This window comes from Hydractinia symbiolongicarpus, chromosome 2 (genome assembly GCF_029227915.1).
Source record: "Hydractinia symbiolongicarpus strain clone_291-10 chromosome 2, HSymV2.1, whole genome shotgun sequence".
In the NCBI taxonomy this organism is placed as follows: Eukaryota; Metazoa; Cnidaria; class Hydrozoa; order Anthoathecata; family Hydractiniidae; genus Hydractinia; species Hydractinia symbiolongicarpus.
This window is the reverse complement of record NC_079876.1, coordinates 23,724,760-23,739,733: the sequence shown is the minus strand read 5'-3', so window position 1 is coordinate 23,739,733 and position 14,974 is coordinate 23,724,760. Positions and strand designations below refer to the sequence as shown.

The 14,974-nt window shown below is 32.3% G+C and overlaps 1 protein-coding gene across 2 annotated transcripts; it reads left to right on the top strand.

Moving 5' to 3' along the window:
* Positions 1-1,595: 1,595 nt before the first annotated feature.
* LOC130630260 (cell cycle checkpoint protein RAD17-like) lies at positions 1,596-14,372 on the top strand. Of its 2 annotated transcripts, XM_057443684.1 has the most exons (20): positions 1,604-2,047; positions 4,069-4,195; positions 4,756-4,805; positions 5,963-6,043; positions 6,120-6,249; positions 6,972-7,129; positions 7,844-7,896; positions 8,033-8,158; positions 8,758-8,827; positions 8,983-9,088; positions 9,385-9,444; positions 9,936-10,064; positions 10,677-10,765; positions 11,456-11,548; positions 12,034-12,087; positions 12,557-12,703; positions 13,383-13,422; positions 13,848-13,928; positions 14,027-14,084; positions 14,170-14,372. In XM_057443684.1, the coding sequence occupies exons 1-20, from the start codon at positions 2,021-2,023 to the stop codon at positions 14,324-14,326; spliced, it is 1,836 nt and encodes a 611-aa protein (XP_057299667.1). In that variant the 5' UTR covers positions 1,604-2,020; the 3' UTR covers positions 14,327-14,372. The 2 variants fall into 2 exon arrangements, with proteins under 2 accessions (XP_057299668.1, XP_057299667.1); XM_057443685.1 differs by lacking the exon at positions 9,936-10,064 and having other exon boundaries at positions 1,596-2,047.
* The last annotated feature ends 602 nt before the right edge of the window (positions 14,373-14,974 follow it).

Below are 14,974 nucleotides of genomic sequence, written 5' to 3'. Positions count from 1 at the left end.
TTATTCTTTTTGCGGGAATTAAGTTTGGTGAAAAGTTATTAAACTTGCGAATCCCAAAATTTAGTAGTTGCCACGAAATTTCGTTTCATTTGAGAACAACAAGAACTTTGCCACCAGGGCTATTTGCTTGTCAGAAGTGATGACGAATAATAATAAAGCGGTCGGCCCCGATTACGTTCGTTCTATAAAGGCTGAAATACACGGTCAGTTTAAAATGATCATTTTAAAATGACTGGTGTTTTTCGTCATTTTAAAATGATGGAACACCTTAATACACGAGTCATTTTAAAATGATAGAATTTGTAAATAAAAGTTCTTTACACTATGGACTCTGAAGAGGAATGTGCTGCAGCAGTTGTTATAATTGCCATTCTTTCAAAAAGAAGAAAACGCAGAAGAAATAGATCTACTTGGGTAGATGGCTCGGTAGAAGAACAGAACTTGGGGTATATAATACTCTTTTACGAGAATTGCGTGTGGAAGAAGTGTTCGAATATGCACTTATAAAATTCTCATTTGATTCCGTTTCTGCGCTTTAGTTCCCATCTTGAAAATTATTCTTGTAATACGCTCTACTACACGCTACTACACTCTACTACAAGCTACTACAGGTTAATACAATCTACTACAGAGAAATACGCTTTACTACAGAGAAATACATTCTACTACGCTCTACTACACGCTACTACGCTCTACTACACGCTACTACACTCTACTACAGAGAAATACGCTTTACTACAGAGAAATACATTCTACTACGCTCTACTACACGCTACTACACTCTACTACAAGCTACTACAGGCTACTACACTCTACTACAGAAAAATACGCTTTACTACAGAGAAATACATTCTACTACGCTCTACTACACGCTACTACACTCTACTACAAGCTACTACAGGCTACTACACTCTACTACAGAGAAATACGCTTTACTACAGAGAAATACATTCTACTACGCTCTACTACACGCTACTACGCTCTACTACACGCTACTACACTCTACTACAGAGAAATACGCTTTACTACAGAGAAATACATTCTACTACGCTCTACTACACGCTACTACACTCTACTACAAGCTACTACAGGCTACTACACTCTACTACAGAGAAATACGCTTTACTACAGAGAAATACATTCTACTACGCTCTACTACAGGCTACTACACTTGTGCTTTATGGAGAATAGCACATCATTATCTCCACAAGGCTTGGGAACGTACATAGGTCTAACACATGTTGAATACTATATCTCCTTTATATTCAGGAAGTAATACGTGGACGACTTACCGAAAAATGCTAACAAAAAAACCAAAGAAGATTTGTGGTAATGCGGGATTGTGAAAACGAAAGTAATGATTAGTTTGGTGTTCAGGTAGTTTGCAGAGAAGAGTGTGCGAAATCCTGGTGTATTCTCGGATCCGGGTTAACATGCTTGAATTTTTCTGATCATTTTCAACAAAAATGACCAACATATTTAAATTCAGCACCAAAATTTATTGGTACATGCAAATTTTCAAGTTTATAGTTAGCTAGCTACACTAATTACAACTGTGCCTCTAATATATATTATAGTAGCCAAACTTTTTTACAAAATCAGACAATTAAAATGAAGTTTAATTAAAATAATAATTTAGCTCTGATCTAAGTGTTCAAGTGAGATTCGGCTTCTGTAAATTTCCTGCTTTAAAGACCCATTGTGAAGGCCAAAATAGTGAATAATAGTGCTGAAGGTGTTAGGGGAGTGGTGGTGGGCTGTTAGATGTTGTAGGATGTTGTCTGGTAGAGCGCGGATGCTGATTGGGTCTGCATAGCTCAAAATGAGCATAAATTTAGGACTCCCCGTGTAAGCCATGGCCCCTCCTGGAAATAATAGACAGGGTATATCCCTCGATATTTGTGAGAGGCTAGCCAATATGCACATTAATCTATCTAAGGACTTAATAAGATGTTTTTTAGTGTATGCCTGCTGTTTTAGCTTATTTTAGGTTGAAAATTATTTATATTTTAACTCCAGAATGAGGAAATCTACTCTCAGTAGTAAGGTATAATATTTACTTGTTAGGACTCTATAATTGTCTCCTAAATATTTGTTTTAATTCACATAAATTATTTTTTGAAACAGATTGCAGTCCTCTTTTTAAGAAGTCTCTCCATAACCAGATTCTATACCAAACTATGCTTGTATGATTGTAACAAGTCAAATTGAAAAAAATATAATAAAATACAGTACTGACTTCGTGACCTAACATTATGTTTGACAGCAATGATAAAAAATTTGCGTTTGCATCATGATCATTATGTTCATTTTAGATCACGATGTTCACGTTAAACAATAATGAGTATAATAGTGTGTGTGCATCATGATAATGCATATTTTATTAAAAATAGTGGATAATTTTCCTCTTCTTAAACCTTGCCATATTTTGATAAGAAACGATTTTAAAGCTCTTTGTCAAAGCTTATTGCCATATTTTGTAAAGTAATGATTGTTTTCTTACGAAGCTTAAACATCATTGTTTTTTATTAGGAAACAATTAAAAATCTTTCTTTCAAAGCTTAAACATCATCATATTGTGCTAAGAAAGTATTAAAAAGCTTTCTCTAGAAGCTTAGCATCACTGTATTTTATTAAGAAACTGTTTAATAACTTTTTTTGAAGCTCAAACATTCCTGTATTTTGTTAATAAACGATTAGAAAGTTCACCTCAAAATTTATACATTGCCTTATTTTGTTAAGGCACAAATAAAAAGCTTTGTTTCTACTTAGACATTGCCTTTCTAACAAAGAAAGAAATTACACCTCATACGGTGTACCATTATGGTGTAATAAAGATTCAACATATATTATAGTTTTGAAAATTAATCTATCTTTGAGAGCCACTTGTAATAACTATTTTTTTTGTTTAATAAAAATGCACAACATCATGAGAATTGCAAACATGATCTTCAATGTTAGATTGTAGAGACTGTGAAGTAATTTTCACAACAGATTGCGAAGCGTTTCAATTCACTCCCACTCCCAGCCTTTATAGTGAAACAAATAACGACTGGGATATACATTACTAGCACATCACTACTAACACACTGTTGCCCCTGAAATAATATTGTACAAACTAGTCAATAAAGCCCATGGAAAAAATCCACTAAGGCAGAAGAACAATGGAAAAATAGGTTGTTTTAGATTTTTTGCTGACGTCAGTATATGCACATATACAAAAAGAAAATTGGTGAAATTTAGTCATTTGTTGTCTGTAATGTGTAGAGGTTGAAACACTGATCATAATAATTATAGTAACGTGTGTTTTTGACAAACGCCTAAGGAGATATAAGGGTTTAAAAAATTTTCTGACGTCAGCAAAGTCCCTACCAAAAGTTTTAAAAAAAATTGCATTCATCGTATAGGTCTTGAAACGCTGATCAAGAAAATGTATAGGATCATGTACTTTTGATAAACGGTTGCAGAGATATTAAGGTTTAAAGGTTTTTGATGACGTCATCAACCTGTCCATTCCGAAACGGATTCGGTGACCCAGGTTTAGGAAAGTTACCCAAATTTGTCCTAGGTGGTCCCTAGTTACCCACACGGTGAAAAATTATTGACGTCACCACCTTGTTTCCAAGTTATTTGACCTCAAAGTTTTAAGTGCACTGTAACGGCTTCATTAATTTAATATAGGATATTGACATTAAAGTAGTGTTATTGACGTTGCGCCGTAACGTCAGATAATTTAACATATTAGACATAAGTTTTTCGGCGACATCAAAGGAAAATGAACACATCCACTTTGCCTGTTACAAACAGACACAGTCTCTGTATTATTATAATAGACAGGTCAGCATTTATGCTCCTTCTGTATTATAGTCATGAAATTAAAAACTTATTTACTGCATAACTCCTCACCATAGTTCAAAAACAAGTGCAACTATTTGTGCCCAGAGACACCTTAAAAGTAATTATCCGACAATTAACATGGTTACTTTGTTAGAGTTTAAAAGTCAATTCCAATCATTGATTAATTTTAAAATGTGAAATATGTGATGCAGTTTCACTCTTCTCTTTTAGAGGAAATCTGAGTGGATATCATCTTCATTTGGAGGGCAGGCAGATGTGTCAAACCAAAAGAAGACACATGTAAACACTCAAGCCACTACAAAGACGTCATCTCTAACTCCAACAAGCAATAAAAAGGGTAAAAAAAGTAATTCCTTTTAATTAGCTAGCAAAAAATAAATTTGTCACACTTCACAGGCACCCTTTCTGTTCATTAAAAAAAGTGACAATAGTTCTTGTCTAAAAATAACACAAAAAGACGTTGTGCTAACTTATGTAAAAATGCATGTTCTACAGAAATAATTTTTTGCCAGCCTCTTTAAAACCACTATTTGTGCTTCATAATATTTTTTTTTCAAAAAAACAGTACACTTCTGTGAAGTATAGATATTTTGGCAAGTATATACTTACTGCATATGATTGTAATTTAATACTGAACACTCGTTCTTACACTTTCACACCTTACACATTTTGAACATCATTGTTTAAATTGTATCTCAATTCACTGTTTTGCTTAGTAGCTATACATGGAAAGCGTTATATTTTACACATCATTCAGATGTATATTATATAGTTGTACGAAGCAAATAATGTCATGTGCTTTTATCCGTGATTTTAAAGCTTGACTTGAAGCCTCAATTATTTGTGTTTTGTATTCAAAACATGCACAAGTTCTGAACTAATTTTTTATTTCTTTAGACAGTGAAGAATTTACTCCATGGATTGAAGTTTACAAGCCTGTTACTGAGGTACATTTTGTTAATAATGTTATTCGGTGGTGATTGGAAACACTTCATTCACTTTTTTACGGGTTCAATCACAAAGCAATTGAGAATGTTGAGCAGTTATTGTCAAGACTCATTATCTGATATAGACATAATATTTAAAAAATAAAAAAAGTCGGTGACAAATGCAAATAAAATAGAATCTTATCAAACTATCTTTTGTGTATAATCAAGTAATCACTCCAAATATTGGAAATTCTGTCACCTGGACCTCTCTAAAAAAAACCAAAATGTTTTTTTACAACCATTGCTATTGCATGCAATGTAGTTGGATTAATACACACTAGTCGGTAATACCATGGGAAAATCTAGTTAGGCAGAAGTAAAAATCATCATTTTATTTTAATGATGTAACGCATATTAAGAAAATGTATAGGATTATATGCTTTTGACAAACGGTTGAAGAGACAGGTTAACTGTATAACCGTGGAAAAATCAACTGATTTTTCTTTAATTCGATGTAAAATTTGGAACGCGGATAGAATAGAATAAAAAAATTACAAATTTCAATTATTTATTGCATACTGCCCTCTACCAAAAAAGGAATCTGAAATGTAAAAAAAAGAATGGTTTGTAAATTCTAATTTAACAATAAAGTTCTTTCAGCATATTGCAAATTTGATATCCTCATAAAATCTTACGAATCCTTTGCAATGTGAGAAATCTAGTACAAAAAATATTTTTCAGTATATATTGCATATTGCACTCCCTCAGTTAAACAACAACAACAAAAGAAGGATATAAAAACTAAAGCAACAAAATCAGTTCCTTCAGTATATTTTGACTGCTGTCTTCCACAAACACATACAATAAAGGCAAACTGCGAAAAAACTATGGAATTCCTATCACTTTTTTCATGCCAGTATAGACATTTTACTCTTACATAGTAAAAAAAAACTTAATCTGCTTTCAACAAAGGATTGTATGTGTATTACTGCGATTTATGACATCATCAAAAACAGTTGTCAGTGTCAGCTATTTTTGCATTGTCAAATTTTGTTGATGCCATGTTTTTTGTTTGACAAAATTTCTGCAATGTATTAGTATAGATTTTTGTTTGTTTGTTATGACATCTTTTGGATTTAATAAACGTTTAATTATGTGCTTATATCATTAATTAGAACGACCTCGCTGTGCATAAGAAAAAAGTCGAAGAAGTAAAGCAGTGGTTGCACAAGCATTTTAAAAATATACGTCGGCAGGTTAGAAAAATATTGTCTTTTAAGTTATTTTGAAGCAAAAACTATATATATATCTGCTTTTCTTAAACTATTATAGGAAGAAATTGGTATATTATTGCTGACTGGACAAGCAGGGACTGGAAAAACTGCTGTTGTCCAAGTTTTGGCTAAATATTTAAATTATGAAATAAAGGAATGGATTAACCCTGTAGGTCAAGATTACCAAGGTAACGATGTTAAAAACTCAAACTAATAGCCAAGATAGAAGTTTTTCCCAGCAAGTCGAATTCCTGCTTGCCTACATTTGTTTAGTGATTGTTCATTTTTAAAGAAGACAGTGTACATGGTTTAACAGTCATACCATTTCTAAAATTTCTCACCACACTTTTAATAAAGAGTCAATTTAAACACCAGCATCAATGAATTCTACTTTTCATTGTTTAAAATTTCCTGCCCAAAAAAAGATTAGACTTAAAGAAAATATGTTATAATCTGTTAAACAGGGAATCTCCTGCAAGATATTAAATGACAGGCAAAATTTTTGTAAACACGAGGTAATAAATATTACAAAGGTTTTACACAATGGAATAACATACCAAAAACTCAATCAGCTGAAACTAATTAGAAGAATATCTGTCCAAACATTATATTTTGAAACTTTATACTTTATTTAGATACTAGTTATCTCTTCCTTCTTTTCCTCTAATAATCCAATTACAAATAGATTTCATCAGACAAGTGACATATATTTTCCTGTTTTTTGTATGACTAAGAACAAAATAAATGTCACATATTACAGGCTGCTTAGTAATAAACCAATCAGCAGAAGAGATATATGATAGCATGACAAAGATAACTAAAGCTAAACACTGTATTACCTTTGGTTTATTTTTCTATATTGTTTGAAAACAACTTTCCTAAAATTTTATTATTATCATTTTTATTATAGAGAAATCAAACACAGGTTGGAGAGATTTTTTGACATCGCAAAACTCACAATGTCAACAGTTTTCTGATTTTTTACTCAGAGCTAACCGTTACAATGGTTTGAGTATGGTTGGTGAAGTTGGTGATATCCAACTGAAAAAAAAAATCGTCCTTATCGAGGTATAACTACAATTCTACCTGTAAATAGTGCATATTATTTGTTACTGTTTTGCAAGGATGTAAATTTGCAAGAAATGAAGATTTTTAGATTTAGACAAAGGGAAATAATTTGCAGATTTTTTTAACATTTTATCTTTACATTGCTTTAACTGTGTTGTGGTATAATCTTTACGTTGTGTAATCTCCTAAAAATTCCGGATAAAGTTGTTAGTGTTCTTTCATTAATTTAAGTATGTGTTCAGGATATGGACTAAACATTTCACAAACCTCCTTTTCTTTTGGTTCCTGCTAAAATCAAGAGTGTGTGGGAATTCTGGGTTCCACGAAGCGACGTCTCAAAAACCTTTTTTCTTATTCAGTATTTACAAGGATGTGTTTGTACGCAGTCAAAAAAAATGTAATCTTAAAAGGTGCTATAGGTGTGCTTATCTGCAGATTATTTTATACCCTTGTATATTTTAATAAGGAGGAAAACCTTAAAATTAAAACAACAAAGAATAGGAGAAACCAGTATTTTATTATTAAATATACAAGAGTATAACTATTTTGTCAGCAGCTTACAATATTAAAACATTTTAAACCCTTTTTTTGTTTATCGGCCATTGAGAAAGTTCAAAATCGAAAATTTGTTCTATATGGTTCCTTTATTTCATTCTGGACATGACTTTATTGTAAAAAGGTTTTACAATTGAGATCTTTTATTAAACATTCTAGGATTTACCTAATTTCGTGTTTCGAAATCCCAGTAAACTACATACTATACTAAGGTAATATTTTAACGTTAATTATTCTATATATTAGATATTGTTACCTTACAGCATCTTATATGTGTGTCACCGTACGGTTATCTATGGACAACGAAACAGATGTTTTAGAAATGATAACCATTCGTCTTTGTTTTAGACAATATCACGTGACAGGTCGAAGTCCAGTTGTGTTTATTATGTCTGATACTCACACTTCTGAAGCTACAGTTCATTCGGTCTTTCCGAAAAATATCCAGCACGAACTTGGCATCCATAACATCAGGTAAAGTCTTTATTAACATTTTATGATTAAAATAAGGGATCTATTTTGCATTGAGTTTCATGCAGTTTGACGCCATTATTTATTGCTGAAATTTTATCCAAAACAATAACTTTTTATTTCCCAGAGTTTTTTATTTTTTATTTATATTTGCCTTATTTACCTTTAGTCTTATAAGGACAAGTATAATTAGATCAGAAGCGATGGGGTTTTTTTTATTAAAAATCTATGCTAGAAGTTTAATAGCAACAAAAAATTGTATTTTTTTAGGAGTCCTAAATTTATTCAACAAGCTTTGTTAAAATATACAAAAATCCCAGTTTTGTTTCAATACAAGAATTACAACTTTCCACAACTCTTCATAATAAGAAACAAGTAAACGCCATAAAATAATCTATTTCATGTAGAACAAAAATTAGAAAAATAACCCAATGATGGTTGTAAAATTAAAATAGCCAAATAAAACATGTTATATCATGGAATGCACAATTTCACATCTTGTTACAGCAAATATTCAGAGCTACAGGGATTTTATTAAATTCAATTGCTAATATCTGTGGCTATGTTTTGTATTGATGTTGATATACTCTGTGTATCTTTAGTTTCAATGGGGTAGCTGCCACAGCTTTAAAGAAAGCAATGGATAAAATAGTTTCCGAAGAGTCGAAATCGGTATGTCACCGACAATACTTTTATTTTGTTTACGACCACATGTGACCGATTGTAGGTATAATCGGAACTAAGATTACGGTTGACGATTCAAGAAATTCAACTATATCTCACGACGAGTAATGGATTTAAAATAATCTTGGAATTTTCATTTCTAGCATGAGATAACGATTCCATCAAAGGACATTTATGAGATGATAGCTGCAAGCAGTAACGGAGACATACGATCGTGCATCAATTCATTACAGTTTTTTTGCACTGATTGTAAGCTTGTTGTTTTCATCCCCATTTTTGTTGTTTGACTATCTAGACAAATGAGTTTTGTATTTCCATTGTCAGGTTCAATCCACTTTGCATACTTGTTTTGTTACATTGCAGTGCTGCAGGCTGCAACCGTCGTTACTAATAGCTATAACAAAAGATAAGACAACTTTTTTGGACATGTTATAAGCCTACTAACATTTAAATTGATGCAACAAGCATTTTCATAGGGTATTTCACTCTCTTTTCTACTTGATATTATGCATGATGTTATGATCGTTTTTTGTTCTTGTTGACAGGCAGATTAAATGATGCGACAGTAAGTAAAAAGAATGGGAAGACTAAAGCCAAAACAAAAGGTAAGATATGTTTTATACTTTGACAATAATTGATCATTTTAGTCCTTTTGTCAATACAATTTTGTATATACATATTTAGTAGCTAAAAAATGTGCGTGAGACTGTAGTAAAAAGCCTTTGTTGTTCTTCATACAATCTTTCCACGTGAAACAGTTCATTTGGGGCGAGACTAGCTGTTTCTTTTTGCGGGCTTAATTATGCTGCATAAATTATGTAGTCATACTTTAACCTTCAAATATATTTTTCTACTTGACAGGGAAACACATTTACATTTTGGTCATATAAGAAGATGTAATAAAACTGAATAACATAAGAAGTAGAGAAGAACTCTACTATCAAGTTGCATATTTCTTGAGTTTTACAGATTGGAGATAAATAAAATTATTTTTCTATTTTCCCATGAATTGCTAAAAGTTTAGGGGTTTTACTGCATTGCCTTCTCTTATGCTGTATATTTCACAATTTTTATGATAAAATCTTGTTTTTATCAGGTAAACGAACCACGAGGAGCAAAAACACATCCTCATCGAAACAAAGTGAAGAAGTGTTTTCCTGTATCGGTGGAAGAGACCATTCCATATTTCTTTTTCGAGCGTTGGGAAAAATTTTATATTCAAAAAGTAAGAAAAACGGTAACAAAGATGGCGCATAGTGTAGAAATTTATGACAACTTTCATAGTACAGCTGTGCGCGAACTCCAACCTTTCGATAGGACATTCGTTTTTCTTTGAAATGTCGAGACATGTCTGGTAAATCATACAGCTATGATAGGGTGTGCTGAACTATAATTGCGCTGGGTATTTTTTATTTTAACACAGTTTAATGTAGCAGGAATTCCCAAGAACCTTTCAAAAAGAAAAAAAGTGAAGAACATTTGTGTATATGAAACAAGGAGTAAATATTTGTTGTATGGGCAGCGACAAAGGGTTACTGCCACTTTAAATTATGTAGGACCTCGTCTAGATGAGATAAAAAAAAAATTCCATATGATCAGACCTGTCCTGCTAAATTGGATGAACTTTCTGCAATCATGATTTGTAAACAAGGTAGATTTTGCGCCATCAATAAGTTTTTAGTTGGATGGACAATTGCATTTCACACGATGTTAATCTCATTCCATCTGGCCAAGCTAACTTGATAAACCATCCAATTTGAACAGATTTGAAACACGATTTGCAAAGAATATGTTTTTGTTGCACTATATTTTGATTTAAATTTAAGAATTTCTTTAGGAACAGTATTAAAAAAGGCTGACCGTTTAAAGCAGCTGCCAGAATATATGCAGCATTTGACTCGTGACCAATTACAAGTTGATCCAGAAGTAAGCAACTTTTGTTATGCTGGCATTGAAGACCTTGATGTATCTAGGAAATGGATAAATTAGTGTGTATTTTATCTTCATAGATAAAAAATGATGTAACTTAAGGTTTGGGTTCACGATGCAATTTTTTCAGGCGCTTGCTTTTCAGGCGCATGCATAAAAATATGTTTGGTGCGAAGATGGCAGTAGCACTTCATCTTCACTGGGGATCTTTGGATTTTGTTTTATACATTGGATTTTCTGTATTCCATACTAATGCGTTATCTCTATAAAATCTGATCAAAGTTTTTTTCTCTTCTTCGGACAACTTTTTGGTCAAAATTGTCTGCCATCTTGAATGTAAAGTTGTTAACGTTTCGAATCTTTTAAATATATACAATTCATAAGTTTTAAAACGCATTTTCATTGGTTCAAAACTTGCATTCTACATAAAAAACCTTGCAGTAGATGTCTACATGATGCAAATTTCGAAATTTTCGCTTTGCAGCATAAAAAAACGTTGCTGCAACACTGCAACAAAATCAAACTGATTTGATTTTGTTGCATTTCAAACGAGGTTTATCTCATCCCATCTTGCGCATGAAAAAAATCTATGAGCAACGGTGCAATTTAAATTTGCTTTGTTGCTTCTAACAGCTGCTTAATGATTGCACAACTTTTATTGTTTACAGCATATCTCGTCTTATTTAGGATGTTTTTGAACACACACAAATTGCATCAGATACATTCCTCTTATATTTACATCAAAATTACCCAGAATTCTTTGCCGACATTGATGCTCTGGTAATTATTTTGTATTGTTTTCGATGTTTGTATTGTTTTCAACGCAGTATTGTACTGCATATTGGGGAATACTGACCAGATCGTTGTAGTACAAAACGGTGTTGGCTACTAAGCTTTTAAAGCTCGGAATTAAACTTGGTTTGCTAGAAAAAAGGGTTCTGAACAAAGAGGATTTAGGAAATTATTCCAATTCAGCACCAGAAAAAGATATTTCGCTACAGCCTATAGTTTCTCGAATTTTTAGCTGCATTTATGACAACCTACTGGACAATGACAAGATACGCATTGCGCTACATAACTTCAAATCTCATGTTTCCCCTTAAGCTTAGTTTCCAATGAGAGAATTGTTAAACAACAGTTGTACAAGATCACGGAATTTTTGAAGTTAAGCTTTACAGACGAAAATGTTTTGTGGGGAAACATAATCCTGTGTTAACATTCGTATGTTTCTTTTCAAGTTTTAAATTCAATTTATATTTTATTAGTCCGATGCAAGTATATCCATCACAGATGCAGACGTCATGAGTGGCGTGTGGGCGGTAAGAAATATTTTAACCGCCATTTTATATTTTCGTGAGAATAGGTTTTTATTGGTCACCGCCCTCACACATTGAATAGTTTTGTTGATAATATCGTTTTATTATGTTTGAACTTTGTTTTGTTGTTAACATTCGTAAAATCAATTGACTAGTGTGTGTCATACCATAAAACTTCGACAAAATGATATTCACCGTTTTACGCTTGTGTGTAACACAACAATTTTGATTGGACAATAATTTGATTTTCATTTTAACATACAGAACTTTCAAACAAATCCATCCAAGAAAAACGTTTAATCTGAAGCTTACCTAAATTTACTTCCGTAGTAGTCCCACCTTGTCGACTTAATCTTAAAGGAGATGCTGTTTTGTAAGCCTGAGAATTTACATGCCGATGAAAGTTCAAAGGTTAAAGCGGGATGAAGTTATTTCTTTCCATTAATCTTCCTTTATACATTCCTATTTTCAGAATCGCAACATTATGGCCGACTATTCTGCATCTGTTTCTATGAGAGGAATTATGTTTGCGAACACCTCATCACCCTCCTCCACTGGCGCTGTTTCAGGAGGATGGAGACCTTTACATAAACCTCAATGGTTTGATTCTTTTAAAACTGTAAGTTTGTTTATTTGCGTATGTTAATTTTTGGTTTTGTTTTTGTTTTCTTACTTGCATGGGTTTTTGTTTATAAATTGCTAAGGTTTGAGGCTGAAGTTTAGGTTGAAATTGCTTGGCTAATCAATATAGGTTTTTAAATCTAGAGAATGTAATAAGAGGCCTCAAAAATGTTTTTAACAATCATTACATGTGTGAAGCAAATATCTTGTAAAATTTCAATGTTACGCTTCTCAACTTCTCTGTAACTTTAAGGTTAAAACTTATTATAAAGAATAGAGTTGCTTTTAAAAAAAGAGTCGTGTCTTTGTCATGTTCTTCTATTTGAGTCCTGATTCTTTTCTTCTGTTATTGTCTTATTCCTGTTATACTAATTTTCGTGAGTAGAAAAAAATTGTATTCTCGCGGAAGTTAATTTTCGCAGGTTGTTTAACTTAACTTTTGCTATCTAATAGTGACCGCGAAATAATGAGTTATTCCAAACAAGAATGGAAAGAAAAAAAATGATTCTTTGAGATTTTTTTTAAATTTTAGTATTAAGCCCCTACTATGTGGGCATTACAATTATCAGTGACCAGCCTTTTGATGGTGGTGGTGGTGGCGGTAGTGGTGGCTGTAGTCATGTATTGTTTATTTTATTGAGGCGGTTGTTTTTTGTCCCTGTTGTTTATTTTTATAGAGAAACATCAGAAAAAGAACTACAAATGATTTATTTCATGGTAAGTTACTGGTTTTTACAAATGACAAAGTTAGTTTACAATTTACAGTTTTGACGAATATGAATTCAATTATTGTTGGTAATTTCTGAACACAGTATTTATAAAAACAAGATTCCATCGGCTTGATATGGCATTGCAGCGAAATTAAACACTCTTGAAATGATAGAAAATCCAATTGAAACATGTCGTGTCATTTTTATTGGTCTTCATATCGCTATTTGTAAACAACCAGTTTGCTTTATGAAAATTTTCATCAAGGAATTCATTATAATATTTCTGTAAATTACAGCAAAGGACAGCAAATGTCTTTTAAAAGACCAACTGAGATGAATCACTGTTACTGAAAAATTGTTAAGCACTTTTGCTTCTATTTTACGAACAGGTTAAATGCTGTAAAGCGGTACATGTGGGTTTTTTTTCTTTAGATAGCCGTCATACAGCTGTTGATTTATACACCGAAGTGCTCCCATATTTGGGTAAAACCAAAACAATACTAAAAACGTCAGGTATTGACCAATTTGGAGCATGTCTTTTCCAAAATAAAGTGAGTGTATATAATACGTTTGGTGCTCTGTTTACATGAACCTGGTGTATGTTTTTTAAGGACACAGATGTTTTGTTCAAGATATATCGAAATTTCCGATCAGTCGCAACTTGTTCAGGTGAGCAGTGGTTTGTAAAAGGGGAGAGTATTCCTAATAATCAATTGATGACTTTAAAGTTGTTTCTTCTTGTTTTCTTACTTAGACCGGCTTTAAAAAAAATTGAAGATGGCGCCGTCGATGACAGTTTACCAGATAGCGAAACATACGGAACCGAAGAAATAAAACCGACTCACGAAAACGAAGATATTTTATTGGGGGAAGAAAGCGACGAAAATTTAATTGAAGATTTTGAAGATTAGGGAAATGTGTATCTTGTGACACTGAAATTTATTTTTCTAAACTGTTCGTAGAAGTGTGTGTTTTTTCTACAGACTCTCCATGTTCAAGTTTTTCTTGAACGAAAATTATTATTCCATATCTCAACCGTTGTTTTCTGTGAATATTTAGCTACATCCATTAAAAAAATTTTTAATGTATACAGATCTCGTGTTGTTTTAGCAAATGATCGACTTTTCATCTTAAGGTAAACTTTCAATCTTAAGGTCATTACAAAATGTGTGCCTTTATTCAATTGTAAACGTGTATTTTGTGGACCAGATAATTAAGAAAATATAATACATCAATTTAAGTGACGATAACGGACATTTAAGTGACGTATAGCTTTTGTATAAACAAAACACTTTTGAAAAATCCTTCTGAAACTGAATGGAAGATGTGTTAGTTATGTTGTGGAAGTATGGCTGTATGAATAATTACAGAGATAAAAAGTACCTGAAGTCACGAGTCAGAAAGAATTAAAAAGAGAATAGCATCGGCTTAGAACTAAAACACAGCGTTTCTGTTGATAAAAGTTTGTTTCTTCAGCTTAAAGTAAGAAAATTTTTAGAAGAACCAACGGACCTAGCTAAAAAATGCGATTCGTAGTATGAGTTGAGATTCATTAGGAT